At 49.1% G+C, this 26,162-nt stretch overlaps 14 protein-coding genes across 14 annotated transcripts; 6 read left to right on the top strand and 8 right to left on the bottom strand.

Moving 5' to 3' along the window:
* Positions 1 to 6: 6 nt before the first annotated feature.
* N7471_011133 (UBA and UBX domain-containing protein) lies at positions 7 to 1,254 on the bottom strand. Its single transcript, XM_057283852.1, has 3 exons — positions 1,060 to 1,254; positions 657 to 1,000; positions 7 to 588 (listed from the first exon to the last, which is right to left on the bottom strand). Exons 1-3 carry the CDS (start codon positions 1,139 to 1,141, stop codon positions 82 to 84), a joined length of 933 nt encoding a protein of 310 aa, XP_057130118.1. The 5' UTR covers positions 1,142 to 1,254; the 3' UTR covers positions 7 to 81.
* A 973-nt stretch (positions 1,255 to 2,227) lies between these two features.
* On the top strand, positions 2,228 to 4,108 carry N7471_011132 (uncharacterized protein). The gene is made up of 7 exons (XM_057283851.1): positions 2,228 to 2,398; positions 2,464 to 2,534; positions 2,605 to 2,627; positions 2,692 to 2,750; positions 2,805 to 2,920; positions 2,979 to 3,065; positions 3,117 to 4,108. Exons 1-7 carry the CDS (start codon positions 2,359 to 2,361, stop codon positions 3,546 to 3,548), a joined length of 828 nt encoding a protein of 275 aa, XP_057130117.1. The 5' UTR covers positions 2,228 to 2,358; the 3' UTR covers positions 3,549 to 4,108.
* Positions 4,109 to 4,228: 120 nt separating this feature from the next.
* N7471_011131 (sphingolipid delta(4)-desaturase family protein) lies at positions 4,229 to 5,757 on the bottom strand (the record flags this gene model as incomplete). The annotated part of the gene is made up of 3 exons (XM_057283850.1): positions 4,229 to 5,047; positions 5,125 to 5,403; positions 5,569 to 5,757. The coding sequence occupies 3 exons, from the start codon at positions 5,755 to 5,757 to the stop codon at positions 4,229 to 4,231; spliced, it is 1,287 nt and encodes a 428-aa protein (XP_057130116.1).
* A 246-nt stretch (positions 5,758 to 6,003) lies between these two features.
* Positions 6,004 to 7,688, bottom strand: N7471_011130 (methionine aminopeptidase 2; the record flags this gene model as incomplete). The annotated part of the gene is made up of 7 exons (XM_057283849.1): positions 6,004 to 6,060; positions 6,116 to 6,202; positions 6,254 to 6,415; positions 6,469 to 6,732; positions 6,783 to 7,384; positions 7,485 to 7,592; positions 7,649 to 7,688. 7 exons carry the CDS (start codon positions 7,686 to 7,688, stop codon positions 6,004 to 6,006), a joined length of 1,320 nt encoding a protein of 439 aa, XP_057130115.1.
* A 295-nt stretch (positions 7,689 to 7,983) lies between these two features.
* Positions 7,984 to 8,565, top strand: N7471_011129 (uncharacterized protein; the record flags this gene model as incomplete). Its single annotated transcript, XM_057283848.1, has 1 exon — positions 7,984 to 8,565. One exon carries the CDS (start codon positions 7,984 to 7,986, stop codon positions 8,563 to 8,565), a length of 582 nt encoding a protein of 193 aa, XP_057130114.1.
* A 1,197-nt stretch (positions 8,566 to 9,762) lies between these two features.
* On the top strand, positions 9,763 to 11,070 carry N7471_011128 (uncharacterized protein). The gene is made up of 2 exons (XM_057283847.1): positions 9,763 to 10,090; positions 10,182 to 11,070. Exons 1-2 carry the CDS (start codon positions 9,840 to 9,842, stop codon positions 10,885 to 10,887), a joined length of 957 nt encoding a protein of 318 aa, XP_057130113.1. The 5' UTR covers positions 9,763 to 9,839; the 3' UTR covers positions 10,888 to 11,070.
* Positions 11,071 to 11,266: 196 nt separating this feature from the next.
* On the bottom strand, positions 11,267 to 12,540 carry N7471_011127 (porin; the record flags this gene model as incomplete). Its single annotated transcript, XM_057283846.1, has 6 exons — positions 11,267 to 11,416; positions 11,493 to 11,995; positions 12,161 to 12,191; positions 12,249 to 12,337; positions 12,401 to 12,434; positions 12,493 to 12,540. The coding sequence occupies 6 exons, from the start codon at positions 12,538 to 12,540 to the stop codon at positions 11,267 to 11,269; spliced, it is 855 nt and encodes a 284-aa protein (XP_057130112.1).
* Positions 12,541 to 12,904: 364 nt separating this feature from the next.
* Positions 12,905 to 15,170, bottom strand: N7471_011126 (asparagine synthetase B; the record flags this gene model as incomplete). The annotated part of the gene is made up of 9 exons (XM_057283845.1): positions 12,905 to 12,947; positions 13,008 to 13,112; positions 13,171 to 14,429; positions 14,488 to 14,636; positions 14,699 to 14,734; positions 14,791 to 14,817; positions 14,892 to 14,917; positions 15,019 to 15,069; positions 15,145 to 15,170. 9 exons carry the CDS (start codon positions 15,168 to 15,170, stop codon positions 12,905 to 12,907), a joined length of 1,722 nt encoding a protein of 573 aa, XP_057130111.1.
* A 1,528-nt stretch (positions 15,171 to 16,698) lies between these two features.
* N7471_011125 (E2 SUMO-conjugating protein UBC9) lies at positions 16,699 to 17,444 on the bottom strand (the record flags this gene model as incomplete). Its single annotated transcript, XM_057283844.1, has 4 exons — positions 16,699 to 16,952; positions 17,068 to 17,091; positions 17,160 to 17,320; positions 17,410 to 17,444. The coding sequence occupies 4 exons, from the start codon at positions 17,442 to 17,444 to the stop codon at positions 16,699 to 16,701; spliced, it is 474 nt and encodes a 157-aa protein (XP_057130110.1).
* Positions 17,445 to 18,238: 794 nt separating this feature from the next.
* On the bottom strand, positions 18,239 to 19,224 carry N7471_011124 (oxidase ustYa family protein; the record flags this gene model as incomplete). Its single annotated transcript, XM_057283843.1, has 3 exons — positions 18,239 to 18,578; positions 18,641 to 18,728; positions 18,810 to 19,224. 3 exons carry the CDS (start codon positions 19,222 to 19,224, stop codon positions 18,239 to 18,241), a joined length of 843 nt encoding a protein of 280 aa, XP_057130109.1.
* Positions 19,225 to 20,134: 910 nt separating this feature from the next.
* Positions 20,135 to 20,500, top strand: N7471_011123 (uncharacterized protein; the record flags this gene model as incomplete). The annotated part of the gene is made up of 1 exon (XM_057283842.1): positions 20,135 to 20,500. One exon carries the CDS (start codon positions 20,135 to 20,137, stop codon positions 20,498 to 20,500), a length of 366 nt encoding a protein of 121 aa, XP_057130108.1.
* Positions 20,501 to 21,533: 1,033 nt separating this feature from the next.
* On the top strand, positions 21,534 to 22,259 carry N7471_011122 (uncharacterized protein; the record flags this gene model as incomplete). Its single annotated transcript, XM_057283841.1, has 1 exon — positions 21,534 to 22,259. The coding sequence occupies one exon, from the start codon at positions 21,534 to 21,536 to the stop codon at positions 22,257 to 22,259; it is 726 nt and encodes a 241-aa protein (XP_057130107.1).
* Positions 22,260 to 22,637: 378 nt separating this feature from the next.
* On the bottom strand, positions 22,638 to 24,485 carry N7471_011121 (uncharacterized protein; the record flags this gene model as incomplete). Its single annotated transcript, XM_057283840.1, has 5 exons — positions 22,638 to 22,736; positions 22,808 to 22,900; positions 22,958 to 23,784; positions 23,841 to 24,248; positions 24,314 to 24,485. The coding sequence occupies 5 exons, from the start codon at positions 24,483 to 24,485 to the stop codon at positions 22,638 to 22,640; spliced, it is 1,599 nt and encodes a 532-aa protein (XP_057130106.1).
* Positions 24,486 to 24,641: 156 nt separating this feature from the next.
* Positions 24,642 to 25,289, top strand: N7471_011120 (uncharacterized protein). Its single transcript, XM_057283839.1, has 2 exons — positions 24,642 to 24,859; positions 24,986 to 25,289. Exons 1-2 carry the CDS (start codon positions 24,812 to 24,814, stop codon positions 25,199 to 25,201), a joined length of 264 nt encoding a protein of 87 aa, XP_057130105.1. The 5' UTR covers positions 24,642 to 24,811; the 3' UTR covers positions 25,202 to 25,289.
* Positions 25,290 to 26,162: the final 873 nt, after the last annotated feature.

Below are 26,162 nucleotides of genomic sequence, written 5' to 3'. Positions count from 1 at the left end.
CTATACTTCGGGCTTTCATCTCATTTCTCATTCTTTGTAAAAGCTATCTATCCTTTGGGATAAGGGAGGGTATGGCATCAATCATTGGATGACGAGACTGGCACTAGGCACAAGTCCTAGTTCCTTCAAAGTCTCTCCGAAGAACTCATTATCAAACACCTTCTTGGGGAAGGTCTGCACGAAGCTCTGGACCTCGATCCCATCCTGTTCCCTCAACGCGGCGGCAACCTCAAACAACGTGGTGTCAACGGGCAGTGTCTTCATGATGTTACCCTGGGATGACTGGAATCGCAACCGAGTTTCCGTATAGGCGGAGGCAGGTTTAGATGTAGCGGGACCGGAGGAAGTGGGTGCCGGGGCGGCGGCGGGCTGGGGAGGAGGAGCCACACCGGCACGCTCAGCTCGCTGCTTCTCTGCCTTCAATCGACGCTCCTCCTTATCGGCCTCGATTTTTGCCTTGATGCGCTTCTTGGCATCGATTTCATCCTGCTTCTCCTTCTTCTTCTTGGCTGCCTCCTTCAACTGTTGCTTCCGCTCGAGGTCCTCCTTGGCATCTTGACTTTCCTTGGTGCTCTTCCTTCGGATTTCCTGGTAATAAAAGTCAGCAAAATACTCCTAGTCACTAGATTGACGGGACTAAGATTAGAGATACACACCTCATTCTTCTTCTTGTCAATCTTGTCCTGATCTGAGAGCCCTGCGCGCTTCGCCGCAAGCTTCTCCCGCAGCTCTGCCAGTCTCTGCTTCTTCTGCTCCTCGGTCAACGGAGCAATCTCCTCCGTAGACTCAGCAAAATCAACATGTCCAGACTTTGATGCGTGGAACTCGGCCTGTGACTGGCCTCGGAACTTCTTGCCGCACTCGTTGCATACTAAGCTGCGTGGTTGTTCGCCCGGTTGAAGTGCGGGGCCCTCTTCGTCTTCTGCCTCTTTCGCTTGTGTCTGGATCTCCTCCAATGACTTGTCTTGGTTGTCTTCGAGCCACTGCAGTGCACCTTGCACTATTCAGCTAGTCAGAGATACATCAATGTGGATATCGGCGGAAAGGGCAGAAACTTACAGCCACCAGTCGTCGTCACTGCGAGCTGGGCGCGCTCTTTGTCGAAGCCCATTTCAATGAGCTGGTCCAGGTCCGATGCCATGATGACTGTTGGGACGTGAAAAATATAACCGTAGGAAGCGCTCTGAAAATGAGCACAATTTGTCAAGATTGAATGAAATGGGTGGTTCAGATGTGAGTTAGGTCGCGAGAACAGAGTGGGTGACGTATCAGAAAGGCGGCGAGCGATAAGGCCCACTTGCCTTCCCCGGGTTTCTATGGCATCAAGTACTTCTCGATGGCGTGTCTGAGGGATAATTCAAAATTTATCCGCGTTGAAAGAGTTGAAATGTCAATTGCAACTTTCCATGTCGTATTTGACTTGTACTGCGTATGCCCACCTCTCTCACTTACTATTTGGGTGGCTGTGTCGCGTGGCTCATAGAGCCGAATAAACACACAAGTTGAAGATAGTGGCGTACAAGATGTATTCAGGGGAACCTGTCAAGCACCATATACAGTACAATACCAGGATATATTTATGTGTGCGCATGTATACATGGGGAGGGGCTATCATCGTATAGTTCACCGAAGGACGTGTGTGACCTGCATCGTAGGTATTCCAAGTTTTAACCCTCCATGGATAGAATATCTACTACAATACATTGACAAGTTAGATGACGTCCATGAACATGCAAGATTGAAATCAGCATAACTTGAATGCGTCCGAGGGATATGGTCGCATACCTCAATGCCACAGCTTCATGCATTTCAACCATGGAAATGAAGCCTATATCACATATGTAGCCTATTATTCTGGGCATAAATTGCCAGGGACCGCCGTACGAGATACGAGCAATCAATAGAACATGAAATACATGCAATAATCTAAACACAAGTGGGATGATTGCCCCCACCGCAAGCATCACATGCAGGTGGGGATGGATGTTCCTCCTCGGAAGCGACCTCGGAAGGATGTGACAGCATACCGCAGAAGAGTAATGAGGCATGCAAACCAGATATACACAGTCTCACAGCCAAGGTCCCAATACAATAAACAAAAATGAAGGCAAATATTCCACTTCCGATGTATAGCTTGTCAATAGTGACATCACCTGACTGTTTGCTGACTCAGCCAATTTCCCCGAAAGTGCCCAGGTGGACAGTAATCAAACTCCTGAGGCATCCATCACATCGGCTTAGACCTGATAACCCTCCCACACCTTTATTTCCCAATCGGAACCTAATCGCGTGCAGTCATCTGTGCTCTTGTCGTCTTTCTTCTCTTCTCCCACCTCTTTCACTCTGACCACGTGCACCATGACTATCCAAATTGAGCCCTCCGAGTTGGGCTTCAAGCGTGAGTGCCAGACCCCGAGCCTGCCTCAGACCTGCCTAGATCAAAAGCTCATCTGTTGATAATAGGTCCCTTCAACCATGAGGTATGCCAGGTTCTCCGCCTGAGCAACCCGAACGAGGAATCTGTGGTCTTCAAGGTATGTGTGACACCTCCCTCGGCCTTTGTCGCGGGACAAGCAGTACTAACATATGTCCTCGGCGCACTAGGTCAAAACCACCGCTCCTAAGCAGTATGTCGCGACGATTCTCCGCGAAATGCCTAAACTCGAGATTTGTTATCTGACCATATTCCAGTTACTGTGTGCGACCTAACTCCGGCCACATCGAGCCGGGCAAGACTGTCGAAGTCCAAGGTTAGTTGATAAGCGAATACGCATAAAGTACGGCGGACTAAATATTCTCGATAGTGTTGCTTCAGGCTATGAAGGAGGACCCTGCCCCGGATGCCAAGTGCAAGGATAAGTTCCTGGTCCAGGCAGTCCCGGTCTCCCGTGGTTTGGAGGATGCCAGCGTTGGCCAGATTGTATGTCCACAACGCGGGATCGCGAACATCAAGACCAATAACTAATATCCACGTTTAGTTTGACCAAACCCCCAAGGCCGACGTGGTTGAGCGCAAGATCCGAGTTGTCTACCTAGCCACAGATGCCACAGATGCCAACGACTCGGTATGCTACTCAGCAATCATCTCTCCATACACATAGTCTAACTTTCACCAGGTCCATGACGAGGAAGCTCCAGCGTACACTTCTCCTGGCGGCGCAAACTTCCAGACCCCCGCCCCCAAGAAGATCGACTCCGATGAACCCTCCCCAATCCCTGCACCCGATTTCTCCGAGAAGAAGTCCCAGTCTCCCCAACGTGAGCCGGCATCTGTCATTTCAAACGCCAGATCCGCCGTCGTCAATGCCCTTCCCTCAAGCGATGAACTCAAGTCCCAGCTGTCCGAAGCCAACGCACAGATCCAGCGGCTGAAGGACCGACTTGCAGACCAAGGACTGCGGCAGCGGAAGACCGGCGGAGAGGCTACCGGCAAGGCTGTGCCTGCTACCATGCAGCAGTCACATGCGCCAACGGCCGGTGGAGTTTCGATCCAGGGTGTAGCATGCCTCTGCCTGCTCAGCTTCTTGATCGCATACTTCTTCTTCTAATCTGGTCTTCTGTTTGTCGCTTATCTCACGGTCTATCTGGCTTCATTGCGCCTACTCTCCGTTTGCCCAATGCCTCCGGTCTAACGTCGCTGACGCCTCTCCCAAATTCCCATCTACTTTTTGTCTCTTGAAGAGCATGCCGTTTTCTATCTGTTCTAGCATCAGCCTTTTTCTGCGTCTGCTTTGAGTTTTCTCCCCAGTATCAATATTCTACTTTCATGTTGTCTCTCCGGACTTCCAAACCCCCCCCTGAGGCCGGACATCTGTCTCATCTTCTTCTTTGTTGTTGCTTTCCTTTATTTCTTTCTTTGCCCTTCCTGTCTTGTCTAATATCGTTTTATGATGCCCAGGTGAACGGACTCAGCCTCTCGATTCGTTTCTCTTTGTTTCATAAACCATTCTCGAGCTCGGGATAATCCATGTGATTGCTACTAGAGCTAGGTCCGTTTCGTACATAGTTGGGGACTTCTTCTCCCTCTTCCGGTAATTGGTTGATTGCAGTCATTCGGTCCTGTCTTTGCACCTTACATGGTTTTATGGACACAGCAACCGGAAATGACAACCCAATTTTATTGTAAACAAATATATCTAAAAAGTACAAGTACTCCACCCAGTAATGTATGTAATTGAAAAACTGAAAATTCAACACCGGACGTTATACTCAAAAGGTGGAACAAGATCTAGCATTGAAGCTCACTCTCCTTCCACCCATCACCCTCCTCGGCCGCCGGACCCGCCGACGAAGCCGAAATGCCCTCACCACTACGCCCATTCCATTGCTTAGACGCAGCAGAATCACCACCGCGCTTCGTCCCACCACCAACAATCCGTCCACCCTGTTCGCGCTTCACACGACACCACGGACCGACATTCTTATCCAAGATGAAAGTGTAAATAACCCAAACCCAGCTCCGGTGGCAAGGCAGCGGCTCATAGAACTCGCGCGCAATCTCATGCAGCTTATGCAATCTAGTCCAGGGGATAGCAGGGAAATCGTGGTGCTCGTTGTGCAAGCCGACATTGTAAGTGAGGATATTGAGCGGGCCGTAGTACGAGTATGTCTCCGGGGGAGGCAGGGAGTCGAGCGGGTGCGGAACCTTGGTCTTCTCGTTCTTCTTCAGCTCCGTCAGGGACTCTGTGCCGCCGCTCTTCACGTTCGAGAAGAAGTAGTGCTCTGCGATGAAGTGGCCTGCGCAGGGGTGCAGAGATCCGGCGAGGAATGAGCTCAGAAGGAAGTATAGCACTGGTTGGATGGTGCCGCCGCATAGTTTGCTAAGGGCGTAGTCGAAGCTTATTTGCACGCCGAGGTTCAGGAGGTGGATGTAGGTGAAGGGTGGGCTGTAGATGAACATCGGCCGCACGGCATAGAAGAGGATTTGGAAGGTGCAGAAAAAGGTTTTGCCCAGGAGGGAGTTTAGGAAGAAGGCTTCCACTGCTGTGGGGAGGTCGGTGTCGAGGCCTGTTACGCCAAGGGATTTGTGGTGCGTCAGGTGGTAGGGCTGTTGGTGGTATTTTGTCAGTTCATGGTTTCTCTTGGGGTCCTGCTAGTCTCTGGCATGTGGAAGAGTATACGTACTCGGAAGGCTGCGCTGTATGGCAGTCCGATAGGGAGGTTGGCGAAGATGGCCAGCAATCGGTTGGCAAAAGCGGACCGGAATGCCAGGTTGTGTGAAATCTCATGGATGGCTAGGAACAGGTTCTGGTTGCAAGTCGCACCGATCACGTATGCTGTGACCAAGAACCGCCAATCGAGCATTGAGGTGTTGCGGAGGAGGTAGGCACAGGTGAGTTGTAGGGACACGACGCCGAGGACGACCCATTTGGTGAGAGGCTCGGGGCCACATAGCTTGGTAACCTACAGATACATAACATCATGAATCAGCAGTGCAATTGGATTTGTTGAGGCTGTCTGTCGCCTAGGAAAGTGGCCAGGTGTATGTAGGAGCTCCGCGGACCTCCGCATGGAGTCTTCGCCGAGCGCCCATACCGCCATTAGGGCCCGCAAAACAGTGCCACGTACCTCCGGATGGGCCTTGATAATTGCCTGTCGTCTTGAGCGATGCGGCTCTTCGGTGTATGTCCAGAAGAAATGGTCGTCAACCAAAGCCTCCGGTGCCTGGATTCTGGTGGACTCTGGCTGTGTTTTGTCGGATGCCTTGGCTGCCGACACCCGGAGGTGCGGCGAACTTGTTTCAACAACCGCAGACATGGTGGAAATTGGTATGTGTCGAAGTTTAGGCCATGAGAGAAAGGAGCCGATTTAAAAAGGCGGAAGACGGTTGTTCCACTCCACGTGGGGCGACACGGCATACTTGATGGCTTGAGGCTTGGCAGGATCGGCGCTTTGATGTCAGGGTTTTGGTGACTCTCCCGACGTCCAATCTATTTAAGACATTACTAATGGGATGGATCTTGGAAAGATGCTTTTAGTATTTACTTATGTCTATGAAATACATCAGTAGTCGTCGCCACGGCTAATAACCTCCTTCACATTCGGGCGCAACACAATTGTCTAAAACAAGTCAGTAAACAGTCCAAGTGGAGAAAATCCCAAAATAGAAACATACATGTTCATATTGGGCAGTGTATGAGCCCTTGATATCGCAAAGAGGAGGGTAGTCCTGAACAATTCCAGAAGAAACCAAGTTGTTCAACTATGTTCGTTAGCTTCAGTGTCTCACAAATGAACTTCGTCGTTAACTTACGCCCAAAAGGTACTTGTCCTGACCCAGGCGGTCAATGTACCGGCGACAGAAGGGAAGGGTGCCAAAGTTCTTGTTGATCAGATTCAACAAGTTCTTGGCGGAGGAAAGACGCAGGGGAACGTTAGGAGCGTCGGAGGCGAGAGCGTAGTGCGAGGTTTCCATCTGGTGTCATGTTAGCTTTGGTTCTCGACCCAGTAACTACAGTGTAAACTTACTTCCTCTCGCACGTAACCTTTACCGGTACTACCGAAAGTCTCAATGGCGAAAACTTCACCCTCTTCCATCTTGGTCTGGTCGGTGCTCTTGACGATAGGCACACTCTTGCCGCCGTGGATGACGTGCTGGTCAATATTGTGACCGTTCAAGTTGCGGATACACTTGACGGGGTGCATCGTGCCATTGAGCTCAACTTCGTAACTCTCCATAGCTTCTTGGATGGCGGCACCGATATCACTCATACGGACGTCAATTCCCGCTTCCTAAAAACCCGTTAGCTCTGCTTGAAACGAAGAAGAGTAGGAAAACTTACCCGGATACCGGTGTTGGTGGCGTCCTTAACAGCAGCAAGGAGAGGATCGTACACCGGGTCGAAAGTCATGGTGAAAGCACTGTCCACAATGCGGCCGTTAAGCTGCGCACCGAAGTCGACCTTCATCACGTCTCCCTCGTTCAGGACCATCTTGTTGCCCGCGTTCGGGGTATAATGCGCAGCGCAATGGTTGATGCTCAAACCGCAAGGGAAGCCCATGCCACCCTTGATGTTATCACCCTCCTCGAGACCTGAGTGGCCTGTCAGAGCGCGCACTGAATCCTCGATACCCTCCGCGATCTCAGTCAAAGTCTGGCCGGGCTTGATGTTCTTCTGCGCATACTGGCGGACTTGACGGTGAACCTCGGCACCCTGGCGGTACTCCTGCAGGAAGTCGTTGTTCATGCGATCGAGGTATCGTTTTTCTTCGTTGGTGGTACGGTAGGCATTGTCGTTTAGGTATTCGACGATCTCGCCCTCGGGATATTGGCCGTTGGGGAAGAGGTTAGACACGGGGACACGCGGTGGCTCGCTCTGAACCTTGGCACCACCCTTCTTCTTGCTCTTCTTCTTGGGCTTCTTCTTCTTCTTCTTTTTGTCGGCTAGGGTTGACCCCGCTGTTAGTTCAATCCGGCCGACTTCTGTGGGGTGGGGTGGGGTTCTAGAGGCGCAGTCACAGAAATAAGCCTCAACGAAACTTACCTCCAGCAGCTCCAGCCTCTGCGGCACCCTCGCCGTCTTGGCCGTCGTCCGAGTCCTCCTCCGCTTCAGCGGGAACCTGGTCTGCCGTGGGGGCGGCTTGGACGTTCACTGGTATCTAATCAGTCACACATGGGAGAAGCAAACAGAAAATTTGGGAATCTTACGGTCCAACTGATCCAACTTCTCCGTAGTCTGAGCTGCCATATTGAAGGTGGCAATTAAACAAGTTGTATGCTCAAAGGCAAAAGAGGGGAATGTCGGATGTCGGGGAAAGATTTTTGCTGATAAGATAAGGCGATTTCTTGGAGATTTCCTTGGCAGCGGAATGTTACTAGACCTATTCTTGCATGGACGACGACAACTTGCCCTCATAATGACAACCCTGAAGTTTATACGTGAGTCACTTTGTAGACTTCATTGCAGACGTCTACTGTCATGGTAGACAGAAGCCATCCAACATCTCCCGTTCACGTTGTCTACTATTGTCAACTATTAAGCCATGTCGCTGCTTCCACTCCCCGTTGAACTTCTACTAGAGGTATCTTCGTATCTAGAATTTCTTTCCGATATCGGCTCCCTCTATCAATGTCATCCTCTTCTGTATACTTTGTTCAAAGACAGAGTCAACGAGCTTCTCAAGACGGAGCAGTATCTCCAACCTCTGGCGTGGGCCGCAGAAGCCGCGGTTGATCTTGAACGCGGGGCACAGCTCAACCAGCCAACTGGCTCTTGCAATCACACGCATTTGCTCTGCACGGTCTTGGGAGTAGGTGTAAATAACGTTAGAACTACTCGATATTTCGTCGGGAAAATAACCAAGAGCATCGTGGATGAAGACGGGTATGAGCAACTATGTCGATACTTTGACAAAGTTAGTAACTGCGAAGTACTGGCAATAAAGCTTCTATTGGAGAAAGGGGCCGATCTTCTCTTTTTGAACAGAAGTGGGCAGTCTGCCCTGACCGTGGCCGCAGCTGCATGGAGAGATGATATTAAAACGGTCAAGATGCTGCTGGGATATGTTGATCAAAACGTTCTGACCAGTACAATCAAGTCTCATATATTGGCAGCTTCGAACTGAATTTTAGCTGTGTCACCTTGAAAATGCCATCAAAATTGGTTGAAAAGTGTAGATATCGTCATGAATAAGATTCTTTTAAGCGCCCAAGTGGATATTCTATTGATTCAATCAGATTTTCAAGAGTAAACATTTACCCACGACCGAGAGAAGACGATTCCATCAATGGTATTCTTAATTTAGGGACTGTTTCAGGACCGGGACTCGTGAAATGTTGGGGGTCTCTCACCCAACGCCGCAAGCGCCGTTGGAAATTCGATGCGAATATGAGACGTAAGGATAATCAAGGTGCGGAGGAGCTGATTATTTTTTTGAAGAGGTGGCCCAGGGACTTGCGCAATACGAATGGTTTGCACTTGTCGTGCTACGCCATATATTTGCTGGCTTCATCACAATTTACTAAGCGCTTGAGGTATACGTCCCATATCCTTGACATCCAGACTCTCAGCATCTGGATCATCCATGGCACCAGTAAGCACAAGCCCGAGGCTCATTTATATCAATCCCACTTTCATACTGCTCATACACCCTATTTCTGAGGCACCGACTATCGTAAGTTTCAACCAGAAATTGTCCCCAGTACGACCCGTCGATCTAGCCGTCGTTTGACCTCCATCATATGCCTCGAAGATTGTATCTCGTGAAAACCCAGGCATGCAAGTCATCTCGGCACTGAGGAACCCGGGTCCCTATAACTACCCCGGAGGCTCCAAGAGCCAATGCCGCAGTACACACTCTCTCATCAATGATTCCACCAGCTGCAATGAGATACGTCTCATATTACCGAGTCCAAGCTCATGAAGAGCATCCACAATCTCTAGAACGAAAGAAACAATAATCCCACAAGACGTGGATCCTTAGGTATCCCAAGCTAGCCAAGGAGTGTTCTCATTGGATCAAGTAGTTCACCGGAAGGTTGGTGCCCGCCGAAATGGCATAACCCATGATCTCTTATCTAATCTGATCATCAGCTGGAGTTATGGGAATTGCAACTGCCCACGTGCCTAAGTGTAAATTATATTGAATGTGTTATTTGGAGAGATAAGAGAGACCAAATAGAGTGATACCATACTGTAGAATCTACGAATAACCAGCAAATACATGGTAAACTTGTTGGGTCGATCGACCTCTAACCGCAGTGACGCCACTCCGATCTTCACCTCCGATCTTCTTCCGCTTGTCTCTCCCTCTCTCCCTCTTCCACCCCTCCCTCCACCTCCTATCCAGGCTCTTGTTTTTCTATTTATTTCGATGTAACACCCTCTAAATACACGACAATGCCTCCTTCTCGAGTAACAGCAATCCTCCTCTTTCCGCGCGCGACCCTCTCTCCCTCCCCTTCAACCTACCGGAGCATCTCAACACAACCCCTCCGACCACAATTACACTCACGCCAACAACAACAACAGCGGCCCTCAAAACCATCTATATCCTCCTTCTCAACCAGCAACCCAGCCCGAGCCCACGAACCAAACTTCTACGAAATCCTCGACGTCACCACAACCGCATCAGCAGCGGAGATAAAGAAGTACACCCACACCCAACATCCCTCCTCCACCCCACCACCCTTCATCTCCAATACCAAATCTATCCCTGATACTTACATACCAAACCTCTAGACAATTCTACGCCCTCTCAATGCGCCACCACCCAGACCGCAACCGCACAGACCCAGACGCAAGCCAACGCTTCGCCCGCATATCCGCCGCCTACAACGTCCTCGGCAACGTCTCAAAGCGCGCAGTCTATGACCGCGACCACGGCTTCCACGTCACGCAACACGCAGGCCAAAGTCACAGCCACCAACACCCGATGGGCAGCCACAGCAGCTACGCCGGCTCACGGCCCGCCAGCGGGCTGAGCAAGCGGCGCTCGACATTCCACGGTCCGCCGCCTAGTTTCTACGAGCAGGGTGGGTATGGTGCTACGGGGAGACAGGGGCAGGGATGGGCGGCTAGCAGCGGTAGTGGTACTGGGTCGGAATTCGGGGCTGGCGCTGGCGCTGGCGCTGGCGCGAAACATGCTGATCCTGAGGATTGGGAGGGGTTTATTCATCGTAATCCGTTGAATCATTTTAATGCTCAGGGTCATTTCCGCACGCAGGCGGCGGAGGATAGGAGGAGGAGGGAAAGGAGGAGGGAGGCGAGGAGGATTGATGAGGATCGGGCTGCGCGCGAGCCTGGGGTTGATCAGACGATTTCGAGGTTCTTTCTTTGCTCGGGGTGTTTGATTGTTATGCTTGTTGTCGTGGATCTTTGGCGGTCGGTTCCTAAGGTTGTTGATGGGAGGAAGACGAAGAAGCAGAGGGAGGCTTTGTCTTCTTGACGGAGTTGTTTTTGCTCTGATTAAACATACATAGATCCTTGGATACGTATAGTTTCTTAGTATGTACATACATAGTTCCAGTACATTGCTGGTTGATGTACCCTACTCTTGCATGGCTACGACACCTCGGGGTGCTCTAGATCGTATGACTCGATCGGATTGATCAACAAAGGAAACAGTTGGATTTGATATACAAAGGGTGAATCGAGCAGAAAGATCTACGACACACACATGGTTATTATCTTGGACAAAACCCCCACCATAATCATCGTTCTGGCGAATCAGCAAGACAAGTGAACTAGTAACTGAAGTTTACAAAAATCTTCCCAAAAAATGATAGCTCATCTGTGGGGTACCTGGAAGGCTAAAATCCAGACGCTTAAGCCTCGAAGGTGAAGCTGGCGCCGACCTTGTGGGCAGCCTGGTTCAGGTTCTGGGTATCGAAGGAAGCACCGAGGCCGAGGGTGACACCAGGGCGGAGCAGGACGTTGTAAGCCAGAGCGGCAATACCACGGTCGTTGATCTTAGCCTGTATTGCGAGAAAATTGCGCGATTAGTCGTGATTCACAATAGTTATATAAGCACTTTAGACGCGTAAAACGAACCTTGGCGAAGGAAGAGGGGTCCAGGCGGTACTTGCTGGCGACCTCGAGGCCGACGGCGTTACCGGAGGTGGAGTCCCAAGAGGCCTTGGCACCGGCCTCAACCTGAGCGTTGACGCGGTGGTAGTAGCTGGCGGAGAAGAGGGACAGGTTGTTGCTGGCGGTGATGGCAGCGGAGTACTGGGCAACGCTGTAGCCGACGGCAGCAGAGTACTTGGTGATGGCGGCCTTGTTGACGTCGTAACCACCCTCAGCACCGACGAGGAAGCCCTCGTGGCCGAGAACGGCGTCGAAGTTGGCGGAGGGGCCGTTCAGGAGATCGAAGAAGGCACGGGCATTCAGGTTGGGCTGCTTGAAGTACAGGTTGAGCTTGGCACCCTTGGACTGCTTAGCGGGCTGGTACTGGGTCAGGATCTCAGCCTTGAGGCCCTTGGCGATGTTGTTGTCGAGCTCGAGCTTGGTGTCGAGAGCGTTGGCGGTGGTCCAAGCCTGGGTGAGGGTGAGGCCTGATCGGAGTGAGCATATTAGCCTAATCCTGTGCACCTTGGCATCCGAAAAAATAAATAGATTCCCCCGGCGCGCTATTGGAATACCGCATCCGAACACCAATGGCATAAGGCGGGCTTTGTGCGCGCCGGGATCGGGAGGTTTTTTGTGGAAGGGGCCTTTACCAGTGGGCGCATCAACGTATTTGGCCTCGAGCTATAGGCACACCAATTAGCGATTTGCGTAGTGAATCGGAGAGGATATTCAACGAACCTGGCCAGCAATGGGGCCCTCGTGAGCAGACTTGCCCTTAACGGTGAAGGTGACACCGTTGGGGGCCTTGGACTTAACCTCAAGGTTGGCTAAATGATTTTAATCAGCTATTGAATCTTCCGTAAGTGGCGAAATGCCATGGATAAACAAACCAGCGGCGCCATGGTAGAAATCCTTGTTCAGGAGCTATTGGGATTAAGTATTAGCCAAGGTTCAGAGTTTTGTCCCCAACAGTTGTGCGTACATCGTTGGTCGCCTTGGCGATATCGGAGAAAGCAGCGGGGGCAGACATATTGACGAGAGTGGTCTGATTAGAGATGGAGGAGAAAGAGGTGGTTCTATGAAGAGATGAAGGAGAGGAAGGGAAGGAAGAGTTGTGATGATGTTGGGGAAACCTAGGGGCTTAGCACGGGTTAGTGGGAGGTCGGTGATTGGCGGCTGCCCGGCTGCCGGGAAAGCCCGCCGGTAATGTTTGGGCAGGTCAGGTCACGTGTTTAGGGGAAATACATCCAAAGAAAAATATTGAGATCATACATTATACCGACTATATACCAAAAGGGTATATATACAATCTAATCCGGTGCTATATCCCCCAAAGAAAATGCTAAATCAGAAAATAAAGTTCAGATCCTTTTGTTTATATGCTCTCAGACTTTTTACTCCGACTTGTCATACTTCTGGTTGTGGATGGCGATGGCTCTGCAAAGAATGGTTAGAGAAAATGAACCAATAATAGGGAATAAAAAAACAATAGCTCACCTTCCACTGGGGTCGCTCTGCTTGGACCAGGTAGGGGTCCAGCGCTCGACAGTACCGGCACAGTAGGGAGGGAAGTGCTCATCGAACATGGTACGGTACCAGTATCTATACCCCAGGTTAGTTTCAACAGTGTTATAAAATGGGGGGAAAGTGGGAAACATACGCCTCCTTGGTGTCGGGAACGTCAGTACCCCATTCGGCCTTAGGGTTCTTCATCATCTCATCGGTGACCTGGCGCTCGGCCTCATCCTTCAGGCCGTCAATCCAGCTGTAGCCAACGCCATCGCTGAACTGCTCCTTCTGGCGCCAGAGGATCTTGTCTGGCAAGTACGCAGCGGTCTCAGGCTCATCGGTGGTGTCGAAGGCCTTGCGCAGCATGTGCTTCTCGATACGCTCGGGGGTGATCATCTTGTCCTGGGGATCGACACCCATGCAGGTCTCGAGGAATTCCTTATCGAGGAAAGGAACACGGGCCTCAAGACCCCACGCGGAGGTGGACTTGTTAGCACGGAGGCAGTCAGCCAAGTGCAAGTTCTTGACACGGCGGACGGTCTCCTTGTGGAGCTCCTCCTTGTTGGGGGCAGCGTGGAAGTAGAGGTAGCCACCGAAGATCTCGTCGGAACCTTCACCACTCAGGACCATCTTGACACCCATGGCCTTGATCTTACGGGAGAGCAGGTACATGGGAGTAGATGCACGGATGGTGGTCACATCGTAGGTCTCGAGGTGGTAGATCACGTCAGAGAGGGCATCGAGGCCGTCCTTAACAGTGAAGGTGAAGGGGTGGTGCCTGGTGCCTAGGAACTTGGCAACCTCAATAGCAGCCGCGGTATCGGGGGCACCGGGAAGACCAATGGAGAATGAGTGTAGCTGCTGGAAGGTGGTGACGGTCGACAGCTCGTTGTCGTCGTCAATGCCAACCAACTCACCGTCCGCATTCAGGCTCTGGGGCGCGGTGCGGGCAGCTTCGGCCATGCGGAGGGTCTCGCGCTGAGCGATAGACGCGACCAAGCTGGAGTCGAGACCACCAGACAGCAAAACACCGTAGGGCACCTCGGCCATCAGACGCTTGCGGACAGCCTTCTCGAGGCTGTGGCGGATCACCTTATAGTCAACCGGGGTCGAGGGGACGTTGGTGGGATCCCACCACTTGGGCTCGAAGTAGCGGGTGAGGGTGTCGGTCTTGGAATCATAGATGTGGCCGGGTGGGAAGGCAATGATGTCGTCACAGACGGGGTGCAGGCACTTGAGCTCAGAGGCAAAGTAGACAGCGCCGGGAGTCGACGAGGACCGGCCAAGGTAGAAGCTGGTGATACCAATGGGGTCACGAGCAGCAACAACACGGTCTTGCTTCTTGTCCCAGAGAACCCAAGAGAACATGCCATCAAGGTGCTTGGGGGCATCCAGGCCGTACTCCTCATACTAGTATATATCAGCATTTCGACTCTATATCTGATTCCGTTATAGGTGGCTGACGCACCAAGGGAATGATAACTTCGCAATCAGAGTGCGTCTTGAAGTTGTACTTGTGGTGAAGGTTCTTGCGAATGAGGCGGTGGTTGTAGATCTCACCGTTGACGGCGAGGGCGAGGGTGCTATCGTCGTTGACGAGGGGCTGGGCACCGGAGTCTAATAAGATATTGTTAATCAATCAATCTTCAAATTGTTGATCGTTCATAGTGACCACATACCAACACCGACGATGCTCAGACGCTCGTGCGCCAGGACTATGAATCGCGTTAGCATACCACGCCGACACCAAAGTTATTGCGTGTCAACCCACTAGTGCTCTCGGCGCAGAAGTTTCCACCTGTTAGAGAACTTTTGTTAACCCTATAATCCCCACATATACTGCGCAATGTTGCAACTCGGGCTGTGACTCACTCCAATCGGGACCGCGATGGCGCACACTATGATCCGGACACGAGTCAGTGATAATTCTATAGATTGCTCGAATTGCGAATTGCGAATTGCAGATTGCAGCAATTGAAAAAGCAATGGAGATACTCACGCCTTGGCCATGCGCAAAGCGGTAGGCTTGAACTTTTGCACATCGGGGTGACTATAGGACTCCTGTTAGTATTCCCCAAATTGAGATCCCACCAGACGCGGGGAGTTAGGGTAGGACATGACGCACTGGTGGCACGCGAAAATTCCACACATGATGAGCAATTGGGAAGTGTGGTTAAAGGTGAAGATCAATTCGGGAGTGAGAAGAAGGGTACGGAGTAGAATTGACTAATCGTCCGGTTATATGGGGAACCTTAGAACGGCGATTTTTTTTCAAATTTGCCCCGGTGCCCTCCCGGCGGGGCGAGGGGCGATGTCGGCAAGTCTTTGAGTCACCGATAAGATAACGTCCCTGGGACCATTGGCCCAGTTAGCTTCAACAGGTTAAGAGGTTTTTACTACTGTGGCTAGATATGTGGCTATATTAGCGGATTCCTTTGTCGGGTCATATTATTATTACTCTATCTCAATCTGACGATCCCTGGAGAGTGAGCCAATTCAATGTCACGTGACTGTTATATACCCCCACCATGAACTATAGCCCTAGCCAAGACCTTGACAAAGTGTATTTTCATCCATCGATGTCCGTTCAAGGAAACTAATAATAATAAATATCAAATTAGATGGGTAGCCAAGGATATCAAAATGCTACTCTGCTGATCACAACCTTATGAGCTTCATTCCACAAAGCATGTATGTCGATTGCTTCTAAGAGCACAATTGGAAATTGTTAAAACGAGTACAGTCCCATTTGGGAAAATCTTCTTTCTCGTATGCTTTCTCCGCCATCAGCATGGGATTTTTAAGATCTCTTTCATTATAAAGACAGCTGGGAAAATCAGTTCTAGGGGACAAAAAGGCGGAGTCACTAAAGGCGAGGTCGCACCCGTCTCGATATTGAGGCCATGAAGATCTATACGGGACCCACGAAAATTGTATCGGTGCTTGTGAGATTTTGATCATATAATAGGCTCATACTGCTATTCTGGCTCCTTTTTTTGGGTCTCAAAGCAGAATGGGATGTTATCATCTCGAGTTCTTTACATTCAGTGCTAAAATGGTGGAAGAGTTCAATGCTTTCAATCCTGGATTATCCCGAGGTCGAATGTAGTCTATAATGGTGCCTTGGACTAGCTCTGGCTGAATTGGTAGATATGATGCAGTGTTCGGTACACAATAGAAAGGTCTGCCGATTTGGTTTTTGGTTCATCAAGTAGTACATTACCGTCCTTTTAATTTAAGATGCAAGTTGAATTCAACTTGCCAAAACACCCACCATGCGCTCATCCCATCAGGGCAGAGAGGTATGGATGTTGTTTTGGCTGCCCGGGTGATTTACCTGTGCACAGAAGCAAATAAGTATGATATCGATTTCTTCTGCAAGAGTCATCCTGTACTCAATACATGGCAAGCCTAAGCATCTCGACAGGGAGCATGTATGTGGTATCATTGTTTCTGAATGACCCTAAGCCCAGAAAACGCCATCCATTGGGATATGTAGAAACGCCATGCTCGCGATAGAAAAGCAAAAGTTGCTCCCTTCGTTAAACAATAAATGCATAATCTTCCCTCAATCTCCCCGATATCCCATGCTGAAAGAAAAGAAAAAGAAAGTAAATGACCCATGCAGCGCCATCGCTGTTTACGCTTGGGTAACTCAAAGCCTGATTGGGCTGGTTTCCTAATTGGGCTGGTTTTCCTTGACAACCAGGCGAACTCTACGTTCATATTGAGGACGGTCCTTCTTGAAGAGGTTGTAGGCCTCAGCCTGCGCAGGTGACTCGGGGTTCGGGTCATCCAGGAGATCTTGGATGCCAAGCAAGAGCTGCTTAATGGTGATAGCAGGTCGCCAACCCTCCTCCTCATTCAGAATTGACAGGCAAACCGTTCCAGAAGGGTAGACATTAGGGTGGAAAAGTGCCGGTGTGAATTTGCCTGAATAGTTCTTGTGTTAGTATTTTGTTGTCACAAGAAATCACAGTGATAGTAACGAAGAGAAGCTCTCTTCCGGCGAGCTGGCACAAGAGTATATTGCAGAAAAGATACGTACACTTGGGGGGCTTGGTAGGATATTCTAGAAGCATGAAAGAATATAGATTAGCATAAGGATCTTCAGTAGTCATGAATGTTTGCGCCACACACCATCGGGAAAAATCAAGTCAATTTTGAAAAGTCCACCTTCCCAGAGAGTGTTAGCCTTCCCTGGAATAGCGCATTCCCAATTCTTCAGGTCCAGGCCACCCTGCGGGGCACGTTTCGGCTTTGCGACAAATCCAAATGGGTGGTCGCGACGCCATTGCTTTCTAGAATCCATGAAGGTCAGCGCAGGGCAAGGGCGTAGCGCAAATAATGCGCAGAATCGCGGAATCCGCTGGACAAGAAATATGCTTACCGCTCTTCTTGGAGACGGTTCTGGCACAACGACATCTTGGGTAGTGTTAAGCGGTCAGTAGTTGAAACGGCTTGACTCGCTGAGGTTGAAAGATGATCAAGCAGCAGAAGGATGCAACTTGGCTGCAAATAAGGTGCAGAGCACGATGAGTGGTTGAGTTATGGTTAATGAGAGAGGGAGAAAGAGGTGAGGTGATGAGTGGAAGATTTTAAAGTGACAATCGTCAAAGCCGGGGAGGTGATAGCAATTGACCTCCCCACGCGAACAATGAGTCTGCTTATGTAATACATACAGGCCTAGCCTTCCAGCCCAGGAACCTCCCAAGGAGCCTCACTTCTATTGTTAGGCATAAATAGCAATTACAACTGGTTCTGTGGGTGTTCTTTTTCGCTGTCTTCTATGTGACTATAGATTTCACTATTTTTGTCTGGTGGTCCCAATCTAATATCGTTTCTTTTACTTCTCTGAGGGCAGTACTACGTAACTATGTGGGGCTATATACTTGCACTTTTTAGCAACTTGACTGTTATAAACTGATGTTACCCATACGAGCCCCATGAACTAGAACAATGAAAGGGCGAGGATATTAACTTGCAGCTCCTGTTCTGTATCATGAGCCGCATAGAAAAAAATCGAGGGCATAAGGGTGCCTAGGCCTTGGGAAGTGCTTCAGTACTACGAGGATTTTGGTGCTGTTATACGGTGCCACAGTTATGTCTCCTCTTGGTATATGGGCGTAGATTCTCGAGTACTTCATAAACTTTATTATTTAATACATATAGGTTATTGCGTACGTAGAGAAATGAGAGATAATGAAAAGACGGGCGACCTAGCTCTTACTTATACCACCCGCCTTGCGAACATCCATCCACTTCCTTATAGGCTCCCATTTGCGGCATGTGTGAACCTGTCCAACTCCAAGTCCAATTGGATCATTATTATAATGATACGCAGGGACCGGCGATAGGTCTCCATGACATTGGATAGCTTGCCGCAGCTGATCTAGACAATGATCACGGTGGATTCGATCCCAATTATCCGGAAAATTCGTGGAGTTTTTGATAGCTTCCTCTAACTCGCCGTGGTGGTGGGGATGTTTTGAATAATAGTCCATATCGAGTTCCATTCGGATTGCGTTAAGGCAGTGGAGGGAGTGGAACATGTCAGGTCTAATAGAGAGGAATATTAGATTGGAGACACGGGGAATATAGCTGTTTCCTAGAGAGCTCACTCAAAGTGGTAATAATCCGAATGGGGGGGCTTGTTAAGCTCTGGTGTGTATGGTGCTGCTTCTTCGTCGGTCATTATTACGAACTCGCCTATAAAATTCCGCCATTGTGTAAGTTGGACTGGCTATCTTGCGGCCCAATAGGCCCCGAAGTATTCAAGAAGGGGCGTACCTCGCATTAAATCAGCCCAGGCATCATCAATCTCGGGAGATGGAAGTCCGAAATATTGAGGCGTAGATAGGTCAATGTCTCGGTAGACCTTGCCTATCTCCGCGTTAAATGCAAGCTTCCCAGAGAACACACGTTCCTCATAAGAGATATAGGGATGTGCATCGCGGAGATCGGTTCGGAAGGCTGATAGTGACGTAGCTAGACATGCGGAGGAATTGTATTGTTGAAATAGTAGGTAGCCTGTAATCAGGGCTAGAGAGAAGGTGGAAGCTATCCACGGAGCAACGAGACAAAGATGGGACTTCTGGCAAATTCTCGGCACAATAAAACTAGACCTGTTGGAGGACTCTGATTCTGTGTCTTCACTGTGAATCGGTCGATAGAGCTGTTCTTTGGAGGAATCGATTACTGCCATAGTGTGGCGCCTTTTCACAAATTGCGAAAGAGTTTGTTGTAGTATTTGATTATTGAGACACACAATTTCTTAGAGGGTAAAGTGTAAAAGGCTTGCTTATTCCTCTGACCATGGGAAGTCAAATTGGATGAGCAAGGGAACCAGTAGCCCGCCTTCACTCGCCAATATGCCGTGGAGTGTGCATAATAGCCCTTGCATGAGGTGACTTTCTCTCGGCTGATCTCGGTCGGCGTGATGCATATTATTGGAGGTAGTTGGTGTTGAAGAATCGACCAATAATCGACGATATATAATACATATGTAGCATGGTCTACATTCCCACCCCCCACTGACAGCTCTCAATTGTGAACATTCCTCATGATCCTGACGGTTCCCGATCGATATCAGCCTCAGATTGGGCCTTTTTGTATACATCTGTACAATAATTGACGTCTTAAGGTCAATCTAGGGGTGATATTCAGCGTCAAAGATTATCCTAATCTGCACTTCGTCGAATCAAATGCTGAAAAATACATTCTCGAAGTCGTCAGCCAAGGATTGTAGGCGCCCTTAATCACTATCATTCACACTTCGCCAAACAACCTGTTCTGTACATATGATGTGGTGTTGTAGCGCTCCAGGGCTACAGGTAAGGGGGTCAGTTACATGATGTAATCTAGGGAGCAAGTTCAACCCAACTAGCTTATGCACAATATCTTCCAGCAATTCTATAGTGGCCTCGGAGTATATAGTTCCCTACGGATGCCCTTATATCATTAAACCTAGATTATCACTCTACTCAATCAATCTCTAGGATCAGCCCAACAAAACATAGAGACAATCAATCTCATAAGGTAAGGACATGTTCAGCTTTCCTATATTTAGTGATACCTACTAATTAGAACCCCTTTTACAGCTTGCTTACGCCAATATGAAGCTCTCCTTGGTTGCTCTCGCAATTTCTGCCACCTTGACTGTCGCTGCACCTACAATGAACACGCGTCATGTGTCTAATGAAGGACACGCGGAAAGTGAAACTGCTAAGCGTGGTGCGGGCTTGTTCCAGGGCACCTTCTGCGAAGACGACATCGAAAAGTGCGGTACACCCCTATTCATGGCCAACGACCGTGAAGCGGACATGGAAAAGCGTGGTGATGCCTTGTTCAATGGGAACTTCCGCGAAGCCGACATCGAAAAGCGTGCTACCCATCTATTCATGGAAAACGCCCGTGAAGCGGACATGGAAAAGCGAGGTACGGCCGTATTCATGGCCAGCGACCGCAAAGCCGACATCTAGAAGCGCGGTGAAGCTGCCCGATTAGGAGGAAGAAACGAGGAGCGCAGCACGCACGCGATATAGGTCCAGCCCTGCCAAAAATGTGCGATAAAGCTACCCGGTTCAAGGGGAAAGGACAAGCTTGCTTGACATGTAAGCAAAGAGGAGGGGAGGAACAAGCAGGAGGATGATTAGCTGGTATAATGTTTCACAAATTGCAGACTGAATTGCAATATCCAGCAGGCCTAGGGAGAGGAGATGAGGTGCCTCAATACAATGCAACTAGAAACTAGAAGTGAAGCTCTACTACCCGTGGACGAATACAAATTGTTTCTTGCTAAGCAGCTTTTTCAACCTAAATCTTTACCTAAATTTTTACCCTGGGTAGCAGGTAAATTGTAGGTGGAAAATAGGACTCTATGAAATGTATAGTGGCTAAGCCTCGTTTGGGGGAGTATGGATCTCGACTATAGCGATGTTTATGACTTCTTATATCTACATTTATGTTCTATAATCGAAATACAATCAGTCAAATGTATAGCTATTTGGTTGATGATATCCAGCGGAATATTCATATAGAGCAACAAGCTATGGACTTCAGGTCAATACCTAATACAAGTCCCGGCTGTTCCATTTCCCATGCGTGAGTTTCCTTTCAAAAGTCACTACACTACACATGTAGGCAAAAACATTTCAACTTATGACCTTCGCCTACAAAGTTATGGACAAAGGCATTCGTATATTTCCCAAGGTAACAAAGAGCCGCCTTCCATCAAGGACAATAGCTATCACAAATGATTGAGACGAAGGAATGCAGCGAGAAACTGTTTCTTTATTCGTACCCCGGATTAATCTTCGACAAAGGCTCTTTCCAACAACAAAAGTTTGTCGGCAGATGCCAACACACTCTGAGTTTTGTCTGAGGCGTATAAAGGAAGATCTGCCCGTTTCATCTGTCATACTCCTCCCATCCACACTCAACAACCCTCAGCCAAACTCCTATCAGCCATAGTTACAAACAACATCCCAAAGCTACATACTATCATCTATCATCATGTGTCATTCAATTATCTGGTACTACGCTCTGTGCCAGCACCAAGACCAGGATGCAACCTACCTAATCGCGTGCCACAGAGCCTACCTAACGGGCTACGAGTGCACCGAAGAGCAAAGCGCATGGCATTTCTCACTTATAGGGAATTGTCTGCAATGCAAGCTTGATCAGCTGATGCTACGCCACTCTATCTTCCGCGAATGGCGGAGAGAAGATTTTTTGGCTGCACTAAACGATGCATTCCAATATAGTGACGAAGACGACTGGACTATCGATGACAGTGATGCTGAGGAATTAGACATGGAAACGTTGTTCTCCCAGTCTCCCAGCTTGACTAGTAGGACGTTCACTGACCGAGCTGAGAACCGGGGGACCCGTGCATCGTTCCATAGGGGTCCGGCACACATGCCGACCCTAGTGCAACAGTCATCGCCTCACTTGTCTTGTGTCGCTTTGGTTGAATATTCTAATGATTACGCAGATGATGAAGAAGAGCCTTTGCAAAAACCTCAGACCCAGACGAGCCGGAGCTGGCGCTCTTGGATTCCTCTTCCTACTAGGTTGGTACGCAACCAGCAGACCCCTGCATATTTGGCGTTTATCACTGATGATAATATGTCGGGCGCAGAGCTTTTGCTCGGCACTTCTAAGCCAAAGAAACATCATCGGAATCGGACTTGGCGTTCCTGGATTCCCCTTCCTGTTAAGAAGGTGTCGGGGCAATAGATTGACTGATTAGAGTGGTGGGATGGAAGTCTTTGATCGGGATTTTTGAGGTTTCATAGGGTTTGGATGGTTTACTGTTGGGATATTCCATAGCCTGCGTTTTGTTTTACTTTAAGATGTAGTCTTGGAGAACATTGTAATGAGACTTCACCATCAAACGAATTCGAACATTATCATTAACATAGCTAAGTGCAGAAAGGGTATGAACATAAGGCCATGTAAGCCTCCGGTCAAACGACTCAGTCGAAACAAACTGTGCTATGATTTGTTGCCATTGAGTACCTGGCCTTCGAGCACATTCACAGCCTATTGTAGGTGCAATAGTCGAGAAATCATTGACATGTCATAGCGTGCATAAAAGGGCACGAACATGGGCAATTAGACCGTGTAAATCCCCTGTTCGAACTTCTCGAGATCAAAAAATCGTGCGGTGATTGTGTTACCATTGAAAATCCGGCCTTCGAGCGCGTTCACGGCCTATCATATATGCAATAGTCAGCAATGCACAAACTCACATTTGAATCAAGATTTAGATCCCAAAAGCTTACCCGTAGACCAGACAAGGGATCTTCAAATTTGAGAAAGACCGGGACTGGGGTTCCGACGTCACGAGCGATGAAGACTCGCTCCACAGGTCCATACTATGAGCCGCTCAAGTTAGTAAAAGCCCCTAATCCCATCGGCGAAAGAAACCATACCATCTTATTACACTCCTTTCCAATCTCCTGCACCACACCACCATCCCGACTTCCCTCTATCTCCGCATCCAGGTCCATACCATCCAACATGCCCCGTAGGATGACCACTTGGCTCATAGGACCAAACTTGCTGGTGTCATATTCACCCTTCTTGTTACTTCCAATGATCTTACCTCGCCCGGCAGGTGTGACAAAGCCACCACCCTCTGAGTCTGGTCGCTTCTTTCGCTTCTCAAGCTTGACTTGCAGCGGGTTCACCATACCAGAACCAGTAGCGCCGAGGCCGGATCCCTTGGTCCAGCCATACTTGGAAAGCAGTCGTTCTGCGAAGCCTTGTTGGCCGGGACGAAGAGATCGTGGCGCGGCCTCATCTGGTTCTTCCTCATCCGCCGGTTGCTCTTGGGCCATTACGGCTTCAAGTTCGGCTTCTGAGGCTGGGATGTCTTCTGGGGGTGGCGGGAGAGTGTATCGGACTGGTGGACGGGAGATGGTTGCAGAGCTGGGTTGGAAGGCGTCAAGAGGGCGTGATGGTGGAGGAGGTGGTATGACTTGTCCGGATGGTGGGTTATCGGCTCTCTGGAAGCGCCGCATGTATGCGTCTTCGCCGGTGGGGTCATCGGGAATTGGGGTAGGACCTTCAGTTTGGGGTGGGGGTAAGGTCGGGAGCTGGGCCTGAACGGCGATGGGATCATTGTCGACGCGTTGCGCTAATGCTGCACGGTGAGCAAATGCATCGTCACTGGATGGGTCATTGGGAACAGAAGCTGGTGGTGGAACATCGTTAAGATTTGGCGGCGGCGCAAAGTTGCTTGGAGGCGCAAATTGTCCTGGTGATTTTTTTTAGTCTGGAGGTCGTCACTAATCGCAAAAGACCCGAACATACGCTTTTTCGGCCGGTCATAATCCTCGCTATCGGAATATCTGCTCGGCGAGCGCTTTCTGACATGCGCATACAAGCTATCCTTCCACTCGCGGACTTCACCAATTTTCTCATCACTATGGCCATATTCCGCGCAATTGGTAGGCCGAGAAGAGTCATAGATATCTTCCCAGTTTTGGACAACATGTGTATCAAAGTTCTTCTTGCGCTTCTTTCTTCCACCGCGCTGTCGCTTCTCGCGCGCGTACTCATAATCATCATCTTCAATAGCAGTCCAATCAGCCAAAGTGCTCTTTGTCGGAACCGAAGCTTGGGTAGCTGAGGGTGGTTGTGGCGCTGCCTTGGTATGTTTCGGTTTGGGTTTCTGGGCTGAGAGCTGTGGCCGTTTGGGAGGTTGGAACCGAAGAGAAGCTACGAAGAAAGGGAGAAGGTTAGAATGTGCTGCTCAGAGTATCCAGCAAGTGAATGGTAAATACCAGGATTCAGTTGTTGCTTTTTGGCGGCCGCGTCGTCGGGTTGAGGTTCGGTCTCCGGCTGCTTAAAGACAACCGGAGCACGGGAAATTGTGCCAGGCGTATCAGTAGACGGATTAAGTAGATTGGCATACAGGGACATGCCCCGTCTCGGCGGGGTGGGATCAGAAGCCATGAGTGTTATGGTAAGAGAGGTGTGTCGACGGCCTGAGAACGTCGGCATCGATTAAACACGATAAGGCCGCCTCTATCTCCGCGCTCTCCGCCTAACTCTCCGCCTCCCCACCCATCAGTTTAATCATCACATCACCTATGGTAATACCGTCGCCTATACCATCCTTACTTATTCCTTGTCTAGTTTGTTTTTTGCTTGAATTTTCTCAACTTTGCTCAAGTGTTTCCATTGCCAACTAGTTACGTCTTTATTTAAACAAGTTCGGCTAGCAGAGGAGAGCCTGAGGATAGCTCAAGCCTAAATCAAAACCAGACACGACGGACGCGATGACCCAAAAAGGTTCAAATCCCAAAGCATTAGGCAAGCCAAAAGGAGTATGTACAAATGCATTACAAAGACAATCTAAACACTATCAGGCTACTCAATTTTCTACCCAAACTCTCCAATGTTTGCTCTGTTTTACATATCAAATGCATCCTCTAATACTGATCTTGATCTAGTCTCTCAATGCTCCTATTGCAGCTTTTACAATGGCTGTCATCCTTTGTTCATACTGTTTTAGCTCTATCCGCACTGCGCGGCGAGATGCCCAGATCCAAGCTCCGGGGCCCGGTTCTTATCAGCGAGCTACGCCATTAGAGAGAAAAGATGAGTCCTGGGTTCAACAAGCACTTGATGAGAGTCGAGCACAGAATGGTGGGAAGGGACGACCTTGAGGTGTATCTACAGACATATATATGTTGAAAGGTGTCTTGTGTACATGTATAATATAGATTGAATCCACTACAACAGTGTTTGATGATAGTTCGTGATACCAGGATGTATGATTCCTTGTTCAATGAGGCTCTTTGTTGCTATATAGAAGGTGAAAAGAAAGCAGACAAACTGTGAAGTAACATCTGCGTCTTCATATTCAATCAGAATTTTCAGTGTATGAATGATCATGCCCCGGGAGTCTAAGTGTATTGACAACCCAGTTCAATCTTGAAATTGTTCATCATGCGAATAGTGAAGGAATGTGTGATGTGGCTAAAGGAATTGCAAGGTGTGAGGGTAAACATGGGATGATATGAGACTATAGAGGCACATCCATAGATATAACTGCCTTTCAATGGATCAAATGGCCCTTAAAGCCAATGGAATGATCGGTTTGATGCAAGTCAGGTTAGTAAGTGAACCTGATTAAGATCGACGTCTGTTTGATCTAGGATTGAATATATGGCCGCTGTATGATTGATCCTCAAAGTGCCGGCATTAAACACCTGAGAAACAAGTACAGATTGATGGTTGTCTGAAGAAAAAAGTTGTGAAAGGAGAAGTGGGAAGGGAAAAGAATGAAAAAAATAATTACGGCAAATTTAAATAGTGTGTCACGTGGTTGCCCCATATGTTTACACAACCACTCACTTTGAGCCTGGGATGCATTTTATACAACACAAGAATAGTCGGCCGCTTATGCGGCCTTGTCAATCTGTCTTTTAGTAGTCTTTTAGTAGTCTTTTATGGTAGTCTTTTATGGTAGTCTTTTATGGTAGTCTTTTCAGATGTCTTTTTAAATGTCCTTTTTAGTGGCATTCTCAGATTCTTCTCAGTTAGTCTTTTTGGATGTCTAGATATTTTCTCTCCATTCTCGGTTTGTTAAGGAGGGAGCAGAAAAAAGCGAGAAGAGGCTTAATT

The sequence above is a fragment of the Penicillium samsonianum genome (genome assembly GCF_028829775.1).
Source record: "Penicillium samsonianum strain IBT 33392 chromosome Unknown utg000007l_segment0_segment0, whole genome shotgun sequence".
In the NCBI taxonomy this organism is placed as follows: Eukaryota; Fungi; Ascomycota; class Eurotiomycetes; order Eurotiales; family Aspergillaceae; genus Penicillium; species Penicillium samsonianum.
The sequence above is the reverse complement of the archived record's forward strand: the minus strand, read 5'-3'. Positions and strand labels throughout refer to the sequence as shown.